General features: G+C 45.0%; 1 protein-coding gene and 1 long non-coding RNA gene across 3 annotated transcripts in view; one reads left to right on the top strand and one right to left on the bottom strand.

Moving 5' to 3' along the window:
• The window catches only part of LOC106576298 (transmembrane and coiled-coil domain protein 3), a 57,963-nt gene that overhangs the window by 29,609 nt on the left and 1,308 nt on the right, over positions 1-27,046 (top strand). The window contains exons 1-5 of one of the 2 annotated variants that reach the window (XM_014153392.3): positions 5,630-5,852; positions 24,151-24,306; positions 24,417-24,524; positions 24,683-25,359; positions 26,857-26,992. In XM_014153392.3, the coding sequence (XP_014008867.1) occupies positions 5,781-5,852; positions 24,151-24,306; positions 24,417-24,524; positions 24,683-25,359; positions 26,857-26,992 (1,149 nt within the window). In that variant the 5' untranslated portion in view covers positions 5,630-5,780. Of the gene's footprint in view, positions 1-5,629; positions 5,853-24,150; positions 24,307-24,416; positions 24,525-24,682; positions 25,360-26,856; positions 26,993-27,046 lie in introns of those variants that run through there. The other variant, XM_014153394.3, reaches the window with a different exon arrangement.
• Positions 2,459-27,046, bottom strand: part of LOC123728237 (uncharacterized) — a 31,498-nt gene continuing 6,910 nt past the window's right edge. The window contains exons 2-3 of the long non-coding RNA XR_006760146.2: positions 16,887-16,991; positions 2,459-4,318 (exon numbers count right to left, since the gene is read on the bottom strand). This is a non-coding gene — a long non-coding RNA (uncharacterized LOC123728237). The remainder of the gene's footprint in view (positions 4,319-16,886; positions 16,992-27,046) is intronic.

The following is a 27,046-nucleotide window of genomic DNA, read 5'->3' on the forward strand; positions in this document are numbered from 1 at the left end:
GGTCAGACTGGAGTGACGTCTGGGACAGAGACAGGAAGTGGCACAGGAAGTGTAGAACGAACACAACGTCAGGGGGAAATGGAACAATGGCAGCCTTGCAATAAACAGCACGCGCACGCACACTTACACCAGATGAACTATAGCCCACTGTCTCTCTATGCAAAGTCAATATTAATAAACTGGACAATCTTTTCTTTCAGAGTAATTGGATTATCAACTCAAAAGAAATGGACTATCAAGCGAGACCACTAGTGCCATTTAGATAAGATATTGCGGCAAAGGAGAGTGTGTGTATTGATAAAGAGCAAACACACTGCTGGTAGTTCAGCTCTCAGAGAGATGAGACTTCTGTGTGATTAAGAAAGCAGCAGAAAATGAGAGGTAGAGAGAGAGTGGCGCAAGGAATAAAACATTGACTTGGTTTTGCAGTTGAGACCAGTGTAAAAGCTGCATTAGAGTTCATTGGCTGGTGAACTTCTGATTAGTGCTCTGATCAATGTGAGTTATATGAGCAGACTGTGTGTGTTCGCGTGTGTGTGTGTGTCTGCGTGCGTGTGTGTGTCTGCGTGCGTGTGTGTGTTTGCGTGCGTGTGCAGCATGCATGCGTGCATCCGTGTTTGTTCTAAAGCTATTCTCTCTGGGCACACATGGTGCTCCAAGCCAAATCAATGCAGCCAAACACCAATTTAGACCAAATTAACATTCCATTCCTCATTATAAATCACACATTTAACTAATCAACAGGCCTACATAGGTGATAATGGAATAGAAGTGGATTAGTTAAATGGTCTGATCAAAGCAGTGAGATCTGTCCCCAATCCCAAAACACCCTCTACCTCTCTGATCTTATTTATGATACTAATAATAATTATTTGGTGGGTGCTTATATTTGTCCTATTTCATGTACAAGTGTGTATTATACGCGTGTGTGAATTGGAAATGTGATTTTTGCATATCCCAACTCCCCCTGGGACACCCTCGGAGGGTGGGGTCATGGCCAGGGTCTGCCATTATTAACAGTGACCCTGGAACAATTAGGGTTAAGTGACTTGCTCAAGGACACATTGACAGATTTTTCACCTTGTCGGCTCTGGGATTCTAACTAGTCGCTAGGATATCTGCCGCCTCAAGAAGACTATTTTGTGTTTCTAGTACCGAAATAAATGGAAGCAATTATGGTTGAAGCTCCCGTAAACCCATTTGAGGACTTGTTGTTTACCTGGTTTCTTCAGATCTGCCAACAGTGAGGGGCTAGGTGGGGCCAGGCTAGGGGCTGTTTTCAGGCTGTGTTGTGAGTGAGAAGGTTAAGAAGCCGTGATGACTACTCTCCTGATGGAATTGTACTGTCTCTGGCTGCAGTATTTCTGATACGCAACATGAAATAACTTATTAATGATTCACCCCCACCAAATGTATCAACATATTCTCCCTTCTCCAATTGACTCCGTGTCTAATGGATGAATTACTCCAGAGCCAGAATCCATCTGATCCCATCTTGGCACTCATGCCACCCCTCTCTGTGCCCACCGTGCCCTCTGCGCCAGGTGATGTTCTCTCCCTCCAAGCTGATTCATTCAGTCTTGGAACGTCTACCTGTCACCGGCCCAGTCGTTATGGCGATTAACGGCTGTGTGACTCATTCAGTATTCTTTCTCTAGCTCTCTTTCTATTGGCCACCAGAGGAGCTGCTGTCATTCTGCCAGCCCTTCATACATCTGACTCCACAGGCACTTTGGGAGTTTAGGGTATCAATGCAGGGTGTGTGTGTGTGTGTGTGTGTGTGTGTGTGTGTGTGTGTGTGTGTGTGTGTGTGTGTGTGTGTGTGTGTGTGTGTGTGTGTGTGTGTGTGTGTGTTACTCACACTTTTAAGCAGTACCTTCACACATTCATTCAGTGTATGAAAATATAATACGATCGTCATTATCTGTCTGCCTCAAATCAATTAATACTAATACATTTTATTTGATATATTCCCACCTTGGCGACCATTTTAATATACTGTGTGTGTGTGTGTGTCTGTGTGTGTGTGTGTGTGTCTGTGTGTGTGTGTGTGTGTGTGTGTGTGTGTGTGTGTGTACGTGTGTACGTGTAGGCTTATGTGTTATTCACAACCAACATACAGTGTGTGCAGTTCAGTGCAATCCTTATTATCTCTCTGCCTCAAATCAATGATTGAGTTTCCATCCATATTGCCTTCTTAGCTTTTGGTTCACTGCCATTTCTACTTCCAATATGTAGGCATATATGCCTATGTGCATACAGTTGAATTTGGAAGTTTACATACACTTAGGTTGGAGTCAATAAAACTTGTTTTTCAACCACTCCACAAATTTCTTGTTAACAAACAATAGTTTTGGCAAGTCAGTTAGGACATCTACTTTGTGCATGACACAAGTAATTTTTCCAACAATTGTTTACAGACAGATTATTTCACTTATAATTCACTGTAGAACAATTCCAGTGGGTCAGAAGTTTACATACACTAAGTTGACTGTGCCTTTAAACAGCTTGGAAAATTCCAGAAAATGATGTCATGGCTTTAGAAGCTTCTGATAGGCTAATTGACATAATTTGAGTTAATTTGAGGTGTACCTGTGGATGTATTTCAAGGCCTACCTTCAAACGCAGTGCCTCTTTGCTTGACATCATGGGAAAATCTAAAGAACTCAGCCAAGACCTCAGAAATAAAATGTAGGCCTCCACAAGTCTGGTTCATCCTTGGGAGCAATTTCCAAACGCCTGAAGGTATCACGTTCATCTGTACAAACAATAGTACGCAAGTATAAACACCATGGGACCAAGCAGCCGTCATACTGCTCAGGAAGGAGACGCGTTCTGTCTCCTAGAGATGAACGTAAATGTGGTGCGAAAAGTGCAAGTCAATCCCAAAACAACAGCAAAGGACCTTGTGAAGATGCTGGAGGAAACAGGTACAAAATGATCTATATCGACATAACCTGAAAGGCCGCTCTGCACGGAAGAAGCCACTGCTCAAAAACCACCATGAAAATGCCCGACTACGGTTTGCAACTGCACATGGGGACAAAGATCACCATTTTTTGAGAAATGTCCTCTGGTCTGATGAAACAAAAATAGAACTGTTTGGCCATAATGACCATTGTTATGTTTGGAGGAAAAAGGGGGAGGCTTGCAAGCCGAAGAACCACAACCCAACTGTGAAGCACGGGGGTGGCAGCATCATGTTGTGGGGGTGCTTTGCTGCAGGAGGGAGTGGTGCACTTCACAAACTAGATGGCATCACGGGGAAGGGAAATGATGTGGATATATTGAAGCAACATCTCAAGACATCAGTCAGGAAGTTAAAGCTTGGTTGCAAATAGTCTTCCAAATGGACAATGACCCCAAGCATACTTCCAAAGTTGTTGCAAAATAGCTCAAGGACAACAAAGTCAAGGTATTGGAGTGGCCATCACAAAGCCCTGACCTCAATCCTATAGAAAATGTGCGGGCAGAACTGAAAAAGCGTGTGCGAGCAAGGAGGCGCACAAACCTGACTCAGTTACACCAGCTCTGTCAGGAGGAATGGGCCAAAATTCACCCAACGTATTGTGGGAAGCTTGTGGAAGGCTTCCCGAAACATTTAAGGGCAATGCTACCAAATACTAATTGAGTGTATGTAAACTTCTGACCCACTGGGAATGTGATGAAAGAAATAAAAGCTAAAATAAATCATTCTCTCTACTATTATTCTGACATTTCACATTCTTAAAATAAAGTGGGGATCCTAACTGACCTAAGACAGGGAATTTTTACTATGATTAAATGTCAGGAATTGTGAAAAGCTGAGTTTAAATGTATTTGGCTAAGGTGCATGTAAACTTCCCACTTCAACTGTATGTATGTGTTTGCTTACTGATCAGGTATGTTATAGCTGGTTTACCTTGTGAAGGCGACGTGGGGCTCTGACAGGTGGGAGACTGCATATGAATAAGCTGAGGAGGAAATGTCCTGTTCTGTTTATGGACAGTAAAATAACAATAACCTCCTGGGCCTGGGTCACGTGACACAGCTACTGTACTCATCTGCTTGCCAGCAGCATAATGGGCTGCCTACTGTGTCTTTAAAAATGGATGACACAACAAGAGATTTTCTTATTGAATTATTTATGTGGACCTTTATCCTTGGAGACAATGGTGGGGTATCCACTACCTCTTCCAAAGGGTGACATGCTTAGGCCAAGGCTACCTGACTTATCTCGCCATAGAAATGCTCTATTTCTATCAGCTGTCTCACCAAGCCGATCTCCGTAGCACACATGTATGCAGTGAAGCACCTGCATGGGGCGCTGTTGAGGCTTCTGTGGAAAGGTGTGGCAGTCTTGTTATTTTTATTTTTTTACATGGGGAACACAAGTATATATAAATAATATACAAGGACAATTGTGATAGGGGGCGGGGCTAGGGGGTACAATATCACATTACACAAGGACTTACAATGTGAATTATGAATTACATAAAATTGTTTCAACTTATTTCTATCGTAGGTAAAGAATCCAAGCACTACATCTCCACAATAGTGTAAAATCTTCATAAATGTGTTCAATTATAAATCTACTGATGTCTTACCACAGTTGTACATGAATTACATGAATACAATGCCAAAAAAGAAGCAGCACCATTTCTGGGTGGTCATTACAAAAGGTAAAATTTGACTTTATGTTTTTCTTAAACTTCTTGGCAGGATACTATTTATGAATAATTGTCCTTCATTTTGTTAACAAGTATGTATGTGTGTGGCAACATCCAAACTTTCCCCCCACAGATATGATCAATAAAACCGTTTCCAATAAGGCATGACATAATACAACTGAAACAAGGTTCGTATCGCGCTGTTGTTGAATGGACCAAAAGAGAAACAAATCTCAAGTCAACAGGGTTAATGGAAGGTAGGCTCTGAGGGTCAGGTCTTGGCACGTTCCTGAATAATAAAGAAACACCTGAGGGAATGGCATCGAACACAATTGCAAAATCTTTAGGTGTTACAGGGATCTTGTAAAGTGATAAGAATTCCTTATAACTAAGTAAAAAACCCTCTGCATTTACAAGTTAGCTCACCAATAGGATATTATTTCGGAACCAATATTCTAAAACAAAGACGTGCCAGTCACAGACAGGTGCGGCACGCTGATGATAACAGTTATCCGGGAGGTCGTGAGGCAGGCCACTGTGTCCTGGACCGCGCTAAATGGACATTTCGCACTCGGTGGAAAATGACCCTGAACTTCATCGTATCTAGTGCTATATTCATTCGACTTGCCATTAGTAAAATGTTAAGTCGTCCCATGGGCAGCAACATGTGTATGGGAAGACTGGCAATTTGATGCCTTCTCTCCATTTCTAGGCTACTTACTATATATTCCTATTTCTAAACTTGGATGGTTGTTCATTTCAACATAGGCAACACACTCTCACCTAACTCAACTCTGGCTACAGTTAAAAAATATATATTTTAGATAAATGATTATGAGGTTAATTAATAGTCATAACGGGTTAATTACATGGGCAAGTCCTAATTGTGTCGGTTAAATATATCAATTAATTTACTCTGGAGTCGTGGGAGGAGTCTATTCGCTTCGCACTCTGTCCTGCGCTTCAGACGCAGACTACCGCGGGAGACACTGATCACCCGACAACCGCAGTGAGTGACAGTAGTGAGTGACAGCTCTCGGACGGGGACGACGTGAGCACTGTGGACAGTTTGTAACTTTGTTTTTGTAGGGGAACGTCAAGTCCACATTCACGGACCAAAACTACGGGACTATGCCCAGTGCCGATACCGCTGTGGATAAAAGTTTTTCAGAAGTAAAGAGATATAACATCTGCGGCGAAATGGTAAATATGCCTTCCTGGTCACATCGTCGGCGGAATGACAGCGACTTGCTGTAACGTATCTGACTGCGTCTGTAGAGCTAGCCAACATTTGTCACGTCTGATATTCGGTAGCATACTATCACTTCTCCGTGGCGGTTGTAGTGTACAATATCGGGAATATGTATAATCTATGTTGTTAGCTAGAGTAGCAACAAACAGTTGTCTCTATGCGAATTATCCCAACTAACCGTAGCTAACAAAGTATTGGGGCTATAGTTTATCCGTGACTGAGTTGAGTTCGGAACCGTTCCATCGTGCAGCGCAGTCCCAAGTGTTGGGGCGACTTGATTTGGAAATGATGTGCACCGTATCCGTTATATCATGTGAGACGTTGTAGTTAATTGCAACAGGACATGTTTAGGAATCTACTTTAGGAATAATTTCAGATAATTCCATAGTTAGACAGGCTGTTTGTAAATTGTGGTCATTTCTTTATTGCTTTAGATTTTTTTTGTATCTAGCCAACACATGTCTAACTGAATTTGTTATTTATACACTCAGTGTTTGTATCTTTTGTTTTGACAGCCAGATATAAACCGGTTAGTCAAGGATTTGTTCTGCTGGGCAGGTGTTTCATTGAAGGCAACAGCAGCTCTTTTCATAAAACTTAACTATTGCGTGCGACCTCACTGTCAAGTGCTCGTCCATGAACACAACAGCTGTTGAACAAATTTACGAAGTAGGTTCTAGTCATTCGGTTCCTTTACCCCAGAGGTTTTGTCGGGAGCAAATGTGCAGCCAGATGTTTGTGGTGGACGTGGCCCCTAAACGCTTTCCTTTATATGGTCATTCCCACTCTATGTTGCCACGGTATAGTTGTTTTGTCTCTGGTGTTTGTGTTCATTCATAACTGTAATATTGTGGGTGAGATACAGTGACGAGTTATACTTATAGAACAAACAACGCTGATAGCTGATCCCCATACCATGTCCCATTTAGGGGATAGGCTATGCAAAACTAAATTGAGCTATTTGTCCTAGTATATGACAAACCACCCCCTCAATTAATGTATGAAAGAGTGAAAATGTAAAGAAGGATATGTAGTCAGGGGTCTAGCTGGTATTCAGCTATATATCCCTTATAGAGGGTAGGCATAGGGGAAAGGATGGAGAGTCAAGGGAAGGCTGGGGGATGGGGCACTGCCATATTCCACATATTCTATTTTACAGTGGAATCCCTTGGTCGGTAACGGCCACTGGAGTGGAAAGGAGCGTTTGGGGGCTCTCGCCAGCCATCCATACGTTAATTAGCGTGGCTGGAGAGTGACGGCTTGTCCGTGAGTCAACCGGGACGGGATAACCCTGGCTGGAACAGACTACAGAGCAGGGAGAGGAGATGCTGAGAGACAGCACTTCACTTCACCCTCCCTAGTACACATGCCCCATATTTTCATTCCAGGATAGTTGTTTTGCGGTTTGAAGGAAAGTGGCCTAGATTTAACATCCGCATACTAGCATTTACATTATGGAAGACAAATCCATATGTTGTTGTTATTACTGGTAATGATGACCACACACACACACACACACACACACACACACACACACACACACACACACACACACACACACACACACACACACACACACACACACACACACACACACACACACACGCTGTAGCCAGCAGCACTCGACAGTCAGTGTGTGTCCATTTGGCATCTGTCATATAAAAACTGTGCCCCTCTTCCTCTCCTCTCTCTGCCTGGCCACCATCCCCACTCATTCATATTTAACTACACACACTGACAGAAGCTGGCACATTTCACTGCATATAAAGTGATTTCAGAGAGAGAAAGCTTTCAAATCCTTTACATCAACAGAGATGCTAGAATTGTAATCTGACAAACAGGCAGACGGACAGAGAGACAGACAAGCAGACATTGTGATTGATGGAGGGTGTTATTAAGGTTGGATGTTATTTATTCATTAGTGCCTCGCTAGTCTTTCCATCTTAAGTACTGAATACACAAAGGTCAGCTCCACCCTGTGTGTGTGTGTGTGTGTGTGTGTGTGTGTGTGTGTGTGTGTGTGTGTGTGTGTGTGTGTGTGTGTGTGTGTGTGTGTGTGTGCGCGCGCAGTGAGGGAAAAAAAGTATTTGATCCCCTACTGATTTTGTACGTTTGCCCACTGACAAAGATATGATCAGTCTATAATTTTAATGGTAGGTTTATTTGAACAGTGAGAGACAGAATAACAACAACAAAAAATCCTGAAAAACGCATGTCAAAAATTGTATAAATTGATTTGCATTTTAATGAGGGAAATAAGTATTTGACCCCCTCTCAATCAGAAAGATTTCTGGCTCCCAGGTGTCCTAATCTCCGTATGTTACCTGTATAAAAGACACCTGTCCACAGAAGCAATCAATTAATCAGATTCCAAACTCTCCACCATGACCAAGACCAAAGAGCTCTCCAAGGATGTCAGGGACAAGATTGTAGACCTACACCAGGCTGGAATGGGCTACAAGACCATCGCCAAGCAGCTTGGTGAGAAGGTGACAACAGTTGGTGCGATTATTCGCAAATGGAAGAAACACAAAAGAACTGTCAATCTCAATCAGCCTGGGGCTCCATGCAAGATCTTACCTCGTGGAGTTGCAATGATCATGAGAACGGTGAGGAATCAGCCCAGAACTACACGGGAGGATCTTGTCAATGATCTCAAGGCAGCTGGGACCATAGTCACCAAGAAAACAATTGGTAACACACTACGCCGTGAAGGACTGAAATCCTGCAGCGCCCACAAGGTCCCCCTGCTCAAGAAAGCACATATACATGCCCATCTGAAGTTTGCCAATGAACATCGGAATGATTCAGAGGACAACTGGGTGAAAGTGTTGTGATCAGATGAGACTAAAATGGAGCTCTTTGGCATCAACTCAACTCGCCGTGTTTGGAGGAGGAGGAATGCTGCCTATGACCCCAAGAACACCATCCCCACCGTCAAACATGGAGGTGGAAACATTATGTTTTTGGGGTGTTTTTTTGCTAAGGGGACATGACAACTTCACCGCATCAAAGGGACGATGGACGGGGCCATGTACTGTCAAATCTTGGGTGAGAACCTCCTTCCCTCAGCAAGGGCATTGAAAATGGGTCGTGGATGGGTATTCCAGCATGACAATGACCCAAAACACACGGCCAAGGCAACAAAGGAGTGGCTCAAGAAGAAGCACATTAAGGTCCTGGAGTGGCCTAGCCAGTCTCCAGACCTTAATCCCATAGAAAAGGAAGCTGAAGGTTCGAGTTGCCAAATGTCAGCCTCGAAACCTTAATGACTTGGAGAAGATCTGCAAAGAGGAGTGGGACAAAATCCCTCCTGAGATGTGTGCAAACCTGGTGGCCAACTACAAGAAACGTCTGACCTCTGTGATTGCCAACAAGGGTTTTGCCACCAAGTACTAAGGCATGTTTTGCAGAGAGGTCAAATACTTATTTCCCTCATTAAAATGCAAATAAATGTATAACATTTTTGACATGCGTTTTTCTGGATTTTTTGTTGTGATTCTGTCTCTTCCTGTTCACATAAATCTACCATTAAAATTATAGACTGATCATTTCTTTGTCAGTGGGCAAACATACAAAATCAGCAGGGGATCAAATACTTTTTTCCCTCACTGTATAGTACTGCATGTGTGCCTAATCTATCAGAAGTTAATGGGGAGAATATGCTGTTTCTGTCCTTTCTCCTCTGTTTAACTAGAGAAGGTTTTCCTGCCTTGCTGAGAAAGAGATGGAGACTCATAGAAAGAGCAAAGAAGGGATGGGTTGTTTTTTCCTTTCACAACTCCCTGGAAGTCTGCCCTTGGGCAGAGTAAGTTTCTTAAGGCTGTGTTTTTCCCAGCCTGCTCCGCTCATGTAAAGACTGGACTTTTACTGCCTGAGGTCTTATTCCAACGCGACACAGGAATAAAAAGAATGTACAGATGGGTTTTGTGTCTGTGGTATGTGTGTGAGTGAGTGAGCGAGTGTATGGGTGAGTTTGCGTGTTTGTGCATGTGTGTGTTGCTGAGCTGTTTTTGGCAGTGTAGTAACAGGCCATTAAACAGTGTGTTGTGAGTGCAATTTACTGTGGCCCCGGGGCCAGTGCATTGGAGAGAGAAGTGGCTGATGGCACATTCCAAAGGCCTTAATGGCCTCTTGGTCTTCAGAAATTAGGAAATATCAAGCTAGTCGGATTGACTACTTTCTGGTATCCTTTTCTATGGTGCCAAAAGTGAAAAAAGTATGGATTGAGGATATATTGGAGATAACAGACAGTCATTAGAATTAATTGAAAACTATCAGAATGCAGGGAGACCAGGCATCATCTTTATAGCAGATTTTGAGAAAGCCTTAAATGAAAGTACGGCTTGAATATTATTTCAATTTGAGAGAATCTCTTGTAAAATGTTTAAAAGCCATGTATAACACTCCTTTATGTAAAATGATAAATAATGGTTATTTCTCTGAGAATGTTGAATTGTTAAGAGGTGTAAAACAGGGTTGCCCTCTTTCACCATACCTGTGTGCTATGGCAATTGAATTGTTAATTATAAAAATCAGATCCAATGATAAAATGAAGGGGTTAAAAATGTATGGGTTAGAAACAAAGGTATCAATGTATGCCGATGTATTCAAGTTTTTTTCTTGAGTCCACAGTCTTCAACCCTGAACAGTCTTATTGAGAACCTGGATAATGTCTCCAGTTTATCTGGATTAAAACCCAACTATGATAAATGTACTATATTACGGATTGGGTCTCTAAAATTCACAAACTTTAAATTGCTATGTGGTCTCCCAATTACATGGGTTGGTGGTGCTGTTGATGTGCTTGGTGTATACATTACAGGAAAGTTTAATGATCTTGCAACTGTCAATTTTGATAGAAAACAGATAGGACCTTGAAACTTAGATAGGATCTTGAAACCATGGAAAGGGAAACACCTGTCAGTCTATGGGAAAATTACACTGATTAATTATCTAGTGACATCACAGTTGACATATCTATTCATGGCTCTACAGACTCCAGAAGAATGCTTTTTCAAGTTATGTGAGCAAAAAACATTTTATTTAATTTAGAATGGAAAACAAGTTAAAGTTAAACGGGTATATTTATATAATGAATATGAGTTTGGATGGCTAAACTGATTAAATATCAAGGCATTAAACCTCTCTCTTAAAGATTCTATTATACGGAAACAATATCTAAATCCAAACTGGTTTTCCAGTAAGCTGCTAAGAGAGGCACATCCAATGTTTAAAAGGGGGCTATGTGCTGTTATACAGATTAAAACTCAATTTCCGATGGATTGACGATGCAACCGTGTTTAAAGTATCTTTATTTTTAACTGAAGCTATACAGATTTGGCTACAATTCGATTTTTATCATCCAGAAGAGGCAGAATATACACTGCTCAAAAAAATAAAGGGAACACTTAAACAACACAATGTAACTCCAAGTTAATCACACTTCTGTGAAATCATACTGTCCACTTAGGAATCAACACTGATTGACAATACATTTCACATGCTGTTGTGCAAATGGAATAGACAACAGGTGGAAATTATAGGCAATTAGCAAGACACCCCCAATAAAGGAGTGGTTCAGCAGGTGGTGACCACAGACCACTTCTCAGTTCCTATGCTTCCTGGCTGATGTTTTGGTCACTTTTGAATGCTGGCGGTGCTTTCACTCTAGTGGTAGCATGAGACGGAGTCTACAACCCACACAAGTGGCTCAGGCAGTGCAGCTCATCCAGGATGGCACATCAATGCGAGCTGTGGCAAGAAGGTTTGCTGTGTCTGTCAGCGTAGTGTCCAGAGCATGGAGGCGCTACCAGGAGACAGGCCAGTACATCAGGAGACGTGGAGGAGGCCGTAGGAGGGCAACAACCCAGCAGCAGGACCGCTACCTCCGCATTTGTGCAAGGAGGAGCAGGAGGAGCACTGCCAGAGCCCTGCAAAATGACCTCCAGCAGGCCACAAATGTGCATGTGTCTGCTCAAACGGTCAGAAACAGACTCCATGAGGGTGGTATGAGGGCCCGACGTCCACAGGTGGGGGTTGTGCTTACTGCCCAACACCGTGCAGGACGTTTGGCATTTGCCAGAGAACACCAAGATTGGCAAATTCGCCACTGGCGCACTGTGCTCTTCACAGATGAAAGCAGGTTCACACTGAGCACATGTGACAGACGTGACAGAGTCTGGAGACGCCGTGGAGAACGTTCTGCTGCCTGCAACATCCTCCAGCATGACCGGTTTGGCGGTGGGTCAGTCATGGTGTGGGGTGGCATTTCTTTGGGGGGCCGCACAGCCCTCCATGTGCTCGCCAGAGGTAGCCTGACTGCCATTAGGTACCGAGATGAGATCCTCAGACCCCTTGTGAGACCATATGCTGGTGCGGTTGGCCCTGGGTTCCTCCTAATGCAAGACAAGGCTAGACCTCATGTGGCTGGAGTGTGTCAGCAGTTCCTGCAAGAGGAAGGCATTGATGCTACGGACTGGCCCGCCCGTTCCCCAGACCTGAATCCAATTGAGCACATCTGGGACATCATGTCTCGCTCCATCCACCAACGCCACGTTGCACCACAGACTGTCCAGGAGTTGGCGGATGCTTTAGTCCAGGTCTGGGAGGAGATCCCTCAGGAGACCATCCGCCACCTCATCAGGAGCATGCCCAGGCGTTGTAGGGAGGTCATACAGGCACGTGGAGGCCACACACACTACTGAGCCTCATTTTGACTTGTTTTAAGGACATTACATCAAAGTTGGATCAGCCTGTAGTGTGGTTTTCCACTTTAATTTTGAGTGTGACTCCAAATCCAGACCTCCATGGGTTGATAAATTGGATTTCCATTGATTATTTTTGTGTGATTTTGTTGTCAGCACATTCAACTATGTAAAGAAAAAAGTATTTAATAAGATTATTTCTTTCATTCAGATCTAGGATGTGTTGTTTAAGTGTTCCCTTTATTTTTTTGAGCAGTAAATATTACAGCAAATAATATGGCTTAACTCCAATGTACTGATGGAGGATGAACCAATTTTCTTGGAGAGAATGTTTAAGAAAGGTACCCTGTGTATGAATGGCATTGTAAACAACGATGGTAGAATTATGTCATACAACCAATTCATCCAGGTGTATGTAGATGTATGCTCAATACAACATTCTAACCAACTCATCGCAGCTCTGCCACAAAAATGGAAGAGGAAATTACTTAAAAGAGAAAGGAATGAATTATACTGAACCAAAATATAAATGCAACATGCAACAATTTCAACTATTTTACTGAGTGTGAGAGGTGTGTGTTGGTCCTGGTGGTTATGAGCGGGGCCTTGCCGGCATCTCGTGGCGGGTGGGGGGCGAGGGCAACCACTGACCAGAGCACCCACATTAGTATTGTCTTTGTATTGTTGTTGTTTTAAAGAAAAAAAGTATTAGATTTAAAAAACTGTGTGCTCTCAGACCAAATAAAAAAAACTATCAGGGCAACAGTTCTACAATAGATGATTAAATGAGCCAGCCTCAAGGCAACAAGCGCTTGAGTTCTCATTTAATGTTGCAGTTGTTTCCCAGGGCATCATGCTACACAGACACTGTTTCAGTCTGGATGCATACAGTATTAATGTCTACAATGAGCCTGCCTTATCTGACCACCTCAATCAGAGAGCCCACATACCTCATACTACTGTCCAATCACCAATCACCACGTATCACTGAAATTAGCTCGGTCTTACCTCTGTGAGAGAAAGGAAGGGCGAAGGAGGGAGGGGGGTAGAGAGAGGGTGGGAGGAAGAGGGGTAGTGAGAGGGTGGGAGGGTGAGGAAAGGCCTCAATGTATTGAATTATTGGTCCCTAGTCTCTGAGACGCTCCATTGGCCATTATGGTGAGGGGTAGCCTAGCAGCTGTCATTCCCTTCTGTTGTCAGGGCAACCACAGGAGTCTCACCCCTTCCCCACCCCCCCAATCTTATACAGGCTTTGCCGCTGATATCTCTTTCTATGCTCCCCATTCTCTCCCTCTCTCCCTCTTCCCTTCTCTCCTCTCTCTCTCTGATGTCTCTGTGCATGAATGATGCTCAAAGGCATTTATTTTCTTTGGGGGTGTTGCTCTAAAGCTTCTCTCTCCCTCTCTTTATCCTGTCTCTGCGACATCAACTGTTCTGTCTCTCTCTCTCTCCCTTTACGCTGTCTCTGCATGATCAATTGTTCTGTCTCTCTCTCTCTCCCTCCCTCTCTCTTTGTCCTGTCTCTGCGACATCAACTGTTCTGTCTGTCTGTGTACCGTATTCATGGACTCGCCCTGAGTTGTGTAGTTGGTGGGTAGCATATGGGTTATCCATGGTGTTTGGGCTAGGATCTCTGGGAATGAGGACAGAGTTATAGCCATCGACCCAAGAGAGAGAGAGATAGAGAGAGAGAGAGCGTGTGTGTCCTCAGGCAGAGTGGCGTGTTGGAGGAGGAAGAGATGAAGAGGGAATCTAGTCAGAGCAAACAGGGGTTTGATTTAATACACTAAAGTAGCTACTAGCTAGCAGCCCCTCTCCTCTCCTCTCCTCTCCTCTCCTCTCCTCTCCTCTCCTCTCCTCTCCTCTCCTCTCCTCTCCTCTCCTCTCCTCTCCTCTCCTCTCCTCTCCTCTCTTCTCATAGTCAGAAGACTTGGCTGAAGCTATACATATCTGGACCAGGTTGGCAGAATCTTTTTAGGTATTTCTCTCTATCCCTCTATCTTCCCTTTTCTTTGGATCTCTGTCTCTGTGTGTGTGTGTGTGTTTTGGATTAGGGATTGAGCGTGAGCTAAGCCTACAGTGGACATACACGCACTAGCAAACCAACAGAGATGCCGGGTATAGTGAGTAACACAGCCTCGGATTAACACACACATACGCACTCACTCATCAAAAGGATTTTCTGTATCGCCGAGCTGTTTTAACATATTATACCACAGGCTCAGAGCTGACTGGATCTTTTTAGTCAATCATTATGAAACCAATCTCTACCTGAAGAAGCTTATGTGATGATGCAAATTGTTGCCGGCCATAATATCGACTCAAGAAATGGCCATACAGCCCAGCTGTCACATTATAAAGCATTAAACACTCTAGTCTGCTGACTGCATGCGTGTGTGTGCACACACAGCCTATTCACACCAGTGGAGGCTGCTGAGGGGAGGACGGCTCCTAATAATGGCTGGAATGGAGTAAATGGAACGGTATCAAAAACATGGTTTCCATCCATTACACTCCATTCCAGCCATTATTATGAGCTGTCCTCCCCTCAGCAGCCTCCCCTGATTTACACTCACAGGAATACAGCTGGTTCATAGCAGCGAGCTACTTCCACTAGATTAGTGTGAAATCTACTGTACCTACAAACACATTCAGTGCTATTCAGTTACTGTACCATACACATACACACAGCAAAGCTCACAGATTGAGTTGACTAGATCAGTGTAGATTACGTAACACACAGGGGAGTGGTGTGTGTGTTAAAGAGAGCAAGCTAGATCAATTATCTGCCCATTGGTTCCACTGACACATTTTCACATGTGCACGCCAAGTCGGTAAACTGCTTTCCTAAGAGCTCTGACACGTGTGTGTGTGTGTATCCTGTGCCAGCCATGTGCTGCGCAGTACGATGTGTTCTTCATCAGAACTCCAAAGATGGACGGTCTGTGTTGTGTGAGTGCGTCCATGAATCCACGTAAGTCCACCGAATCTCTTACCTTTTCATTGTTTAATGTAAATGGTCAATGATCATGGCCCTACATATCATCACAGGCCAATCATGCCATCGATATATGGTTAATATGGAATGAAATTACATGTACATATGAAGACAAACTTGAAAGGGTTAAATATGAAACATCATTGTTTGCTGGACTGATCAATTCTAATATCAAACTGATGAGGATTATAGATTGAATAACCGATCACTGGCTGAATTATTTATATTATTCTTCTCATGATTAGGATGAATAGTTACGAGCCTAAATGACTCAAGGATGATTCCTATTGACTTCTTAATGAACTAAATTGCTGAATTACCTAATTATGTTAATAATGAATGATTGTTATGATTTGATTTTTGTGATTTTTGAATTTGATTGGATACATGTTATTCTGTTTCCTTTGTTATGCGGCACAGACTACCCAGTAAATATACCACTTTCCTCAGTCTCATCCATTCCTCTGTCACCTGACCTGTGACCACCTGTTCACCTTCACTGTCAGTCATCCTACCTGTCCAGCTACCCACACAGATTCCACTAATCTTTCAGTCGTACAGAGGCCCATTATCAGCAACCATCACTCCTGTGTTCCAATGACACGTTGTGTTAGCTAATCCAAGTTTATCATTTTAAAAGGCTAATTGATCATTAGAAAACCCTTTTGCAATTATGTTAGCACAGCTGAAACTGTTGTTCTGATTAAAGAAGCAATAAAACTTGCCTTCTTTAGACTAGTTGAGTATCTGGAGCATCAGCATTTCTGGGTTCGATTTTAGGCTCAAAATGGCCAGAAACAAAGACCTTTCTTCTGAAACTTGTTAGTCTATTCTTGTTCTGAGAAATGATGGCTATTCCATGCAAGAAATTGCCAAGAAAGATGCTGGCCTTCTAGGCAGAGCTGCAAAGAAAAGGCATATCTCAGACTGGCCAATAAAAAGAAAAGATTATGATGGGAAAAAGAGCACAGACGCTGGACAGAGAAACTCTGCCTAGAAGGCCAGCATCCCGGAGTCGCCTCCTCACTGTTGACGTTGAGACTGGTGTTTTGCGGGTACTATTTAATGAAGCTACATTACAACAGGATTACAGTTACACTTCAACTCTTCTCCTACTCTCTTTCTAGCTATCCCTCTTCCTCTCTTTCTTTAGGCCTAAATCAATAAGATTACATGGTTACACTTCTTCAACTCTTCTCCTACTCTATCCATCCCTCACTTCTTTCTCTTTTTATAGCCACCCCTCATCCCTCTCTCTCCATCTCTTTATCCTCACTCACCTCTCTCTCCATCTATATGTGCTCATCCTTCTCTTTCTATCCTCTTCTCTCTCCATCTAAAAGTGTGTGTTTGTTGAGGGTGGTGGCTGCTGGGTAATCTTGGCTCTGGAAAAAAGAGATTAAATGTCAGATTACAGAAAGGAGAGGATTACATCTTTTCAGGCTTTTTTGGTGAAGAGGTCCTGCCCCCCTGTCATTGTAGAGCTCTCCATTTTGTAAATGATGTTAAAGGTCCATCTCAATATCAATAAACTCATTTCTGGGTAACAATTAAATACCTTACTGTGATTGTTTTCAATTAAAATTGCTCCCCCCAAAATTTGTGGGGAGTGGAAAACTAGCTTTTATTGGCAGAGAGGTTTGGAATTCTCTTTCTTATTGGTCTATTAACTAATTACCGCTTGGTGATGTCACCAGTCAGGCCAAAACTCCATCCCACCAAAACAGGCTGAAATATCAGGCGGTCTTTTTAAACAGCTCTTACACATCATTTTCACAGTATTATTCCAACTTCATAGTTTGGAAATAAATATAAAATAGGAAAATCTAGTTTTTGACCGCACTGGGCCCTTAAGTCTATTGATTTTTCTAGGATAGATCTCTCTCTTTTTTCACCTCCTCTCGCTCTCTCTCTCTCTCTGTTACATGACATTCTCTCCATCTCCCTCCATCTGAGTGCTGACACAGTCCTTGGCATGGCTTTGGGGACTCTACCCTCTTTACGTCTCTATACGAGTGTGTGTTAATGTACTTGGCCCTTAGCAGTGAGATATTGAGGGCTGTGCTCTACTTGCTCGGGGCCTGGTAAACCACCCTAAATGATTAATTAGACACACATACTCCTCTCCGGGATGCGTCCAAGTCGGTGCTATTGAGACCTCTGGGGCTGATGTGTTCCACTGCAGGCTCCCTAAAGGCTCATCAGACTTTATCTGTACACTTAACAAGAGAGAGAGAAACTGGAGGAGTTTGTTATCTCTAGCTTAGAAATTGGCTTTCATACTTTGATCTCTATTTCTCACCGTCTCTCTCGTTCTCTTTCATGTTCTCTCGTTCTCTTTCATGTTCTCTCGTTCTCTTTCATGTTCTCTCGTTCTCTTTCATGTTCTCTCGTTCTCTTTCATGTTTTCTTGTTTCTTTTCTTGTTTTCTTTCTGGTTCTCTTTTTTGTTTATTTTCTCGTTCTCTCTGCTGGAACATTGTCCTGCTTCCCAGGAGGGATGACTCCCTGACACACACACACACACACACACACACACACACACACACACACACACACACACACACACACACACACACACACACATACGTCCTAACCCTCTGTCACTTCAGTGTTTAGCCGGTTATATGGAAATACAAGTGGTCATTCTCTCCACTCATACACAGCGCAAGAGGAGAGCAGCTCAGTGTAGCATAAATACCATAAACACTGTGGATATCCTGTCCTGTGTTACCTGCATTGTGTGTTTAGTGTATACACTGCAGGTCAGGGCATGTAGCAGTAGCCCAGGTATGTTTAACTGCTGGAGCCCAGCCCTATATTAGCCCAGCCCAGGGGTTGACCTGATTTACTAGTAAGTGTGTGTGAGTGCTCGTTGAGTGTAAAACCAAAGGTAAAGCTGCTGCAGGACCATAAATGTAATCAGAATTCCTTTGTCTTTGACATGTTCCTGAAGTCTGATAAGAGCAGGACTCTGGGCGTTTTCTATGGTGCCGTGCAGGACCCAGGCACATGCACACACACACATACACACACACACACCCCAACACATAGAGAGAGCGAGAGAGAGAGAGAGAGAGAGAGAGAGAGAGAGAGAGAGTGTGTTTCTCCTTGAAGTGTGTGTGTGTTTGTGTGTGTGTGTGGGGGGGGGGGGGGGGGTTCTCCCTGAAGTGTGTGCTGGTTTGCAGACTGCAGAGCGAATGAGTTTGGTTGGGTCTGGGATCTGGTCAAAACCGGTTCTGCTCAAATCGACTCATCAACTACAACTTCACACTAGACTGGATTATGCTATGCAGATATACGCCTGGGGGCGTGGTTACTGGGTGGGTGGGTGGGTGTGTGTGCGTGTTTCTTTGCGCAGTGTGTGTGTATGTTTAATGTTGCATCCGTCCCAGTTGAAATGGCACAACCTTCTGCGGAGGAGCCCCGGGGGGCCTGATAGCTCGTCTGCCCCAAGATAGGCTGCCCTCCCTGGGTAGACAGAGTCCCTGCTGCTCCCCTTTCCCCCATCGAGCCTGGAGCTCTGACTGGCTGCACTTCAAACACAATTTCACATCACACAAACTCAGACCAGCAACCAACTGAATATTTCCAGCCCTTAAATTGTTATTTAATCATACCAGGCGAGTCTGTGGCATTGCTTGACTCGGACTGAAATATGTTCCGATACTAATTTTGGGTGCCGGTACTGTTTATATTTAGATGCAGGAGCTCCACAGTACTTTTTCACTAATATTCTATAAGAGGAAAACGAGCTCAAGCAGTAAAACATTTTAAAGTAGCGGTACTTAGCTCCGCTGAGGTCTGGGGACCTCTTCTCATTCACAATGCTAGCCAGGCTAAGAGGCAGCACAGCAGGCAGAACCGTTCAAAACAATGACCAGACAAACAGTAGGCTAGTAGACAGTGGAGTTAGAACAGGCGTGGGTGGGACGTGGGAGCAGAGGAGAGGAAGACTAGTAGCCCAGAGGGGGATAAATACATGACAGGAATCAATGATTTATATATACACCCAACAAGAACAATTACCAGACAGACAATCTCGGACATCAAAACATTTAAAAGTCCTATATTTCAGTTTATTTTGGTAGCGCTGTAGCAGATGGATGGAGCAGTGTTCTGAACTGAACTGCTAAATGGTCGATATATTGTTATGCAGGTTGAGTAGGTTTGCAACACATTTATTCTGTGCTGTGCTGTGATTTGCAAGGCCACACGTTGACAGAATCATGCAGTGAGCCTGGCCTCTCCAGCGTTTTTTTTTTTTTAGGAGGCTGTGCTATAAATGACCAAGGATAGGCTAGTCTGTATCACGCTCAACACTGCGGAGTGTATAAACCCTGTCTGGCCCTGCAGTCCACAGACAACCCCTATACCCATAGTAGTCCATTAGCACTTCATGTAGATTGGAACGAGTTGGGAAGTTCTGCTATACACTACAGTAAGCAATATGGTAGTATCTCCACCTTGCCCTCTGATCTGCTATGTGGATTTCTCAGTGTCAGATTCAAGTATGGATACTGTAGGTCGCTAATGGGCAGGTTGTGTAAGAACCAGAGGTGTGGTACTACAACAGTGTTACTTAACTCAGAGTACCTGTGATGTCGTAGATCGTAATGCTGTTGTTGAATGGCTGGCGGGGTCATGACGGGTCCACTGCGAGGTCAGTTCCTGTGAGTGACGGCTCGGGGGAATACTTTTTAACGTCTCATCTCTTTACCAAATCCGTTTATTTGAATCCCACCAATCTCATTGTGACTTTCTCTCTCGCACCACACACACACACACACACACACACACACACACACACACACACACACACACACACACACACACACACACACACACACACACGTGGTTAAGAGTGCATGTGCTGCAGTCTGATGTGGGTCAGAATGGGATAGCCTATTCATCTAAGAGTAATGTGTGAATATTCATTTCTATGGGAACAAAATAGATTTCAATGCAGAATGGTTGATGTATGATTTGATGTTAAAGTCCTATCTGGGTTAGATCAGCCAGGCTATAGGCTATAACCCACATAATAGAAGACTGCCTCTTCTCTCATCCACTGACTCTCACCCTGTCTTTCTTTACAACTCTCCAGCCATCTCTACTTTTACTCAATCATCAGCTCATTCAGACACACACACACACACACACACACACACACACACACACACTTATCGTGCGCCTTTTTATACCTATAGACCTGTGCCTTCAGAAAGTATTCACACCCTGTAACGGGTGTCATCGTAATGAGACCAAGGTGCAGCGGAGGATGTGTGTTCATCTTAGAATTTAATAGAAAAAGAGAACACTTTACAAAAATAAACCAAAGACGACAGCAAAACAGTCCTGTCAGGAAAAACTCTCAACAGAAAACAATCACCTACAAAACCCAAAGGAAAAACAGGCTACTTATGTGTGACTCCCAATCAGCAACAACGAACTACAGCTGTGCCTGATTGGGAGCCACACATGGCCAAACCAAAGAAACCAGCCAACATAGAAAAATGAACATAGAACGCCCATCCAATGTAACACCCTGGTCTAACCAAAATAAAGAACAAAAACCCCGTCTCTATGGCCAGGGCGTTACACACCCCTTGACTTTTTCCACATTTTGTTGTGTTACAAGTTGAGATAAAAATAGATTTAATTGTCATTTTTTTGTCAACGATGTACACAAAATACTCTGCTGGCGTGGAATCGCCCTTCTACTGATAGGACAGATCCATACTAGCTAGGGCTAAACCTATCAAATGGGTTTGACAATCTCAAGTAGCCTACGTCCTATTACCACCTCTTGGTCATGAATTTCACACCAACTGAAGCCTCTTTAGAACGTTCATCTCCAGACAATGACTTTGTTTCAGGCTTTTCTTCTGATCTGATTTGTACGTTTTTATGACAAAATCCAGTACATCGATGCCAGTGTGTGTTGTCCCTCAGCTGAGGTCATACTGTGATTTCCTGTACTGAGACGTTGTTCAGATGTGTGTGTGTGTGTGTGTGTGTGTGACTGTGAGCAGCTCTAGCCTACATAGTGTGTCTGCCTGCCTCATCATGGGTTGTTGTGTTGCAGTGTGTCTGCCTGCCTCATCATGGGTTGTTGTGTTGCAGTGTGTCTGCCTGCCTCATCATGGGTTGTTGTGTTGCAGTGTGTCTGCCTGCCTCATCATGGGTTGTTGTGTTGCAGTGTGTCTGCCTACCTCATTATGGGTTGTTGTGTTGCAGTGTGTCTGCCTGCCTCATCATGGGTTGTTGTGTTGCAGTGTGTCTGCCTGCCTCATCATGGGTTGTTGTGTTGCAGTGTGTCTGCCTGCCTCATCATGGGTTGTTGTGTTGCAGTGTGTCTGCCTGCCTCATCATGGGTTGTTGTGTTGCAGTGTGTCTGCCTGCCTCATCATGGGTTGTTGTGTTGCAGTGTGTCTGCCTCATCATGGGTTGTTGTGTTGCAGTGTGTCTGCCTGCCTCATCATGGGTTGTTGTGTTGCAGTGTGTCTGCCTCATCATGGGTTGTTGTGTTGCAGTGTGTCTGCCTGCCTCATCATGGGTTGTTGTGTTGCAGTGTGAGATGCATTTTTTAGGGAGAGGGCATAGGCTGGTGTGTGTGTGTGTGTGTGTGTGTGTGTGTGTGTGTGTGTGTGTGTGTGTGTGTGTGTGTGTGTGTGCGCGCGCCCATCTGCACAACACATGTGAAATTGTAATCTGACTGGCTTTAATACCAGCCCGGTTTAGAGGATGAATACTGACCTGAGTTCAGCATTGACCAGGGGACAGTCAACACAACACATCCCATATGTACATTTGTGGCATATGGTGTATGTCATGTGGTGTCTGTTCTCTTTCTCAGACTGTACGTGTTTGGAACACTGACTATGAGACTCCAAAAAAATGTTAGTTTCCATACTTGAATCCCCCCATCTTCCAGATTAGATGAGGTGGGCAGGATGTGGTGTGTACTGTGTCTGTGTGTGATAGATTGGACAGACGACATGTCAGCGCTTGCTGTTCCTCATCCCTCAGGCTCGTTGGGGGTCATGTAAGGGTCAGCTAATTCTCTGGCCACGCTGACTCGATAGTGTGTGTGTGGGTGTAGGTGTTTGTCTGGGGTTGGAGACCTAGTTAACTGGCACTCAGAGAGAGTGGGAAATGAGCTGAGCTTACACCACGAGAGAGAGAGAGGGGTGGGGAATCTGAGAGAGAGAGAGAGAGAGAGAGAGAGAGAGAGAGAGAGAGAGAGAGAGAGAGAGAGAGAGAGAGAGAATCTGAGGATGAAGAGGGAGACAGGCTGTGTATGTGTGAATGAGTATGGTGTAATTGGAAGTGTGTGTGTGTGTGAGAGTGGTGCGACATGTGTGATGTGTGAACCAGTAGGCTAAAGCTGCTGTTGCATGCTTTATTAATCTCATCAGTTACTGTTGGACATGATAAGGGGCCCTGACTCTGCCCTATAAATTATAGATGAGGACAAGCTGGCAATGCCTTGTGTGTATGTGTGTGTGTGGTTATGTGTGTGTGTGTGTGTGTGTGTGTGTGTGTGTGTGTTTGCTGGCTGCCAAGGTAACAGTGTAGTTATATAGTCAGGTTACAGACAATCCAGTTGTACTGCAGGCATCTCAGGTTGGTTTATTACGTAATCATCCTCTGTCCCTGTAGTTAACAGTCAAAGCCGTTTCTGCATCAGCAGCTGCGCCTGTAAACCCAGAGGCTACCAACTGCCCTAGCCACTCAGTAGAGCCATTAAAGTCTGCAGAGAGAGGAGACTTGGAACTCTCTTTCATGCGTCTTTTGTCCTCTCCTCCTATCCAGTTCTTTTTCTCAATGCCGGAATGGGTTAGAGGGCGCACAGACTGGGGAATGGGTTAGAGGGCGCACAGACTGGGGAATGGGTTAGAGGGCGCACAGACTGGGGAATGGGTTAGAGGGCGCACAGACTGGGGAATGGGTTAGAGGGCGCACAGACTGGGGAATGGGTTAGAGGGCGCACAGACTGGGGAATGGGTTAGAGGGCGCACAGACTCACACGTGCACACAGGCGTACAGCCACGCAAGAATGTGCGCATGCAGGCACACACACACACACCACACACACACACACACACACACCACACACACACACACACACACACACACCACCACACACACACACGCAGAGACAGTCCTAGAAATGGAGCTTGTGTTTACATTACAAGAGATGAGATTATGATGACAGTGTATTACCGTGTGATAAAACAATTACCACTCAATAAAATGATCAATATCTATCTTACTAACTATACGTTGCTATGAGATTCACCATAAACTTGGCTGAGCTCATACTGTCCTATCATACATACATGAGTCATTTACTGTAGTGTAAATTGAATTGAAAACATTCTCTTTGAAGTGACATTCTCAATATCTTACATGTTTCTCTCTCTGTCTCTCTCTGTGTGTGTGTCTCTCTCTCTGTGTGTGTGTGTCTCACTCTGTGTGTGTGTGTGTGTGTGTGTGTGTGTGTGTGTGTGTGTGTGTGTGTGTGTGTGTGTGTGTCCAGGCGGAGCGCGGCAGCGATGGGAACAACATCCTCAGCCTCCCGGTCCCGATGCGGCGGGGGGGCTCCGAGTCCAACCTGGTGTCTGACGGGGGCGTGGGCCTGGACTTCACTAAGGGCCGTCTGGCCATCGACAGCCTGCAGCAGAAGATACTCAAGGTGAGTGTGTGTGTTGCGCACGTGTGTTGAGTGCGTGTGTGTGAGAGAGAGCGAGAGCATTGGCCCATCTGTGTGTTAGTCTCTGTGTTGACCTGTTGATCTCCCCCAAGGTGACAGAGCAGATCAAGGTGGAACAGACAGCCAGGGACCAGAACGTGGCAGAGTACCTCAAACTGGTCAACAACGCCGACAAGCAGCAGGTGGCACGCATACGCCAGGTCAGTCCAATTACATCCCACTGATTTCTCCTTTTATGATGCTACATAACTGCATCTGCCAAGTGCGCTGAATGTTTACAAGCCACTTTTTAAAGAAAATGCAGCAATTATTGCAGTATCTTTAATTTGACCCTTTGCCTCACCTGTGGGTCTGCCAGGTGTTTGAGAAGAAGAACCAGAAGTCTGCCCACAGCATCGCCCAGCTGCAGCGGAAGCTGGAGCAGTACCACCGCCGTATGAAGGAGGAGGCCAACGGGGCCAAGCACCCGCCCAGGGATGCCCGGGGGGAGGGGGGCAAGGAGGGCCAAAAAGACGGCAGCCTGCGGGACGTAAGCTCGGCCAGCTCGCGCAACCCAGCAATGGACAAGGTCAGGACCATCGGCCCCGGGGTCTCCCTCTCGCCCCCCTTCTTCTTCAACAAGTCGCGGGAGTTCGCCAACCTCATCCGCAACAAGTTCGGCAGCGCCGACAACATCGCCCACATGAAGAGCTCCATGGAGACGGGGGCGGGGCTCCAGGCTCCAGGCGGGGCCCGGGCGCTGAGCGGCAGCGCCACCACGATTGCCAAGGCCAAGTACCCCAGCGACGACGAATGTTCCACGGGGACCTCCGTGTCGGCCGACTCCAACGGGAACCCGGCGGGGGGGTCGGGGTTGGGGTCAGGGGGTGGTCCGGGGAGGTCGGACTTTCAGGGGAGGCTGGGGGAGGTGCTGGAGGAGGTCAGGGAGATTAGGGAGGCACAGGCACAGCTGGCCGAGGACATGGTGTCACTGAAAAGCCAGTTCAAGAGAGACTACAGCTTCATCACACAGACGCTGCAGGAGGAGAGATACAGGTTGGTGCACACACACACACACACACACACACACACACACACACACACACACATCAATACAGCAAGCAAAAGCACAAACACACCCTCATTTCTGGGTATAAAATAACCTAATCTTTCAGACACTTCTCCCCATGAGTCTTCCTCCATACAGACGCACCAACAACATCCTCCATACAGACGCACCAACAACATCCTCCATACAGACGCACCAACAACATCCTCCATACAGACGCACCAACAACATCCTCCATACAGACGCACCAACAACATCCTCCATACAGACGCACCAACAACATCCTCCATACAGACGCACCAACAACATCCTCCATACAGACGCACCAACAACATCCTCCATACAGACGCACCAACAACATCCTCCATGCAGACGTACCAACAACATCCTCCATACAGACGCACCAACAACATCCTCCATACAGACGCACCAACAACATCCTCCATACAGACGCACCAACAACATCCTCCATACAGACGCACCAACAACATCCTCCATGCAGACGCACCAACAACATCCTCCATGCAGACGTACCAACAACATCCTCCATACAGACGCACCAACAACATCCTCCATGCAGACGCACCAACAAAATCCTCCATGCAGACGCACCAACAACATCCTCCATACAGACGCACCAACAACATCCTCCATGCAGACATATCAACAACATCCTCCATACAGACGCACCAACAACATCCTCCATGCAGACGTACCAACAACATCCTCCATGCAGACGCACCAACAACATCCTCCATGCAGACGCACCAACAACATCCTCCATACAGACGCACCAACAACATCCTCCATGCAGACGCACCAACAACATCCTCCATGCAGACGCACCAACAACATCCTCCATGCAGACATATCAACAACATCCTCCATACAGACGCACCAACAACATCCTCCATGCAGACGCACCAACAACATCCTCCATGCAGACGCACCAACAACATCCTCCATGCAGACATATCAACAACATCCTCCATGCAGACATATCAACAACATCCTCCATGCAGACGCACCAACAACATCCTCCATGCAGACATATCAACAACCTCCTCCATGCAGACATATCAACAACATCCTCCATGCAGACGCACCAACAACATCCTCCATGCAGACATATCAACAACCTCCTCCATGCAGACATATCAACAACATCCTCCATGCAGACCACCATCGTTCCAGCTGTTTCATTTTATGCTAATCTAGGCCTGCTTCACTATTTCCCACCTTGAACCATAATCTTGTTTTTAATATTGTTGGCTGTTGATACTGTCAACTTAGGGCTGATGTATCAACACGCTTATGTAGATAATGCTTCACACACCACAAACAGAGAACACACACACATTGGTGAAGGAAGAGATGGACACACAGGTTTGCTTTGGAATTGAAGCTGTGCATTCAATATTAAGACTCGTCATTTTCTCCCCCCTTCTCTCTCTACCCCACCCCCTTCTCCCGCTCCCTAATAGGTTTGAGCGGTTAGAGGACCAGTTAAATGACCTGACAGAGTTGCACCAGCATGAGACCAGTAACCTGAAGCAGGAGCTGGCCAGCATCGAGGAGAAGGTGGCCTACCAGGCCTACGAGAGAGCTAGGGACATCCAGGTATGTACACACACACACACACACACACACACACACACACACACACACACACAC

This window comes from Salmo salar, chromosome 17 (assembly GCF_965601325.2).
Source record: "Salmo salar chromosome 17, fSalSal1, whole genome shotgun sequence".
NCBI classification, from domain to species: Eukaryota; Metazoa; Chordata; class Actinopteri; order Salmoniformes; family Salmonidae; genus Salmo; species Salmo salar.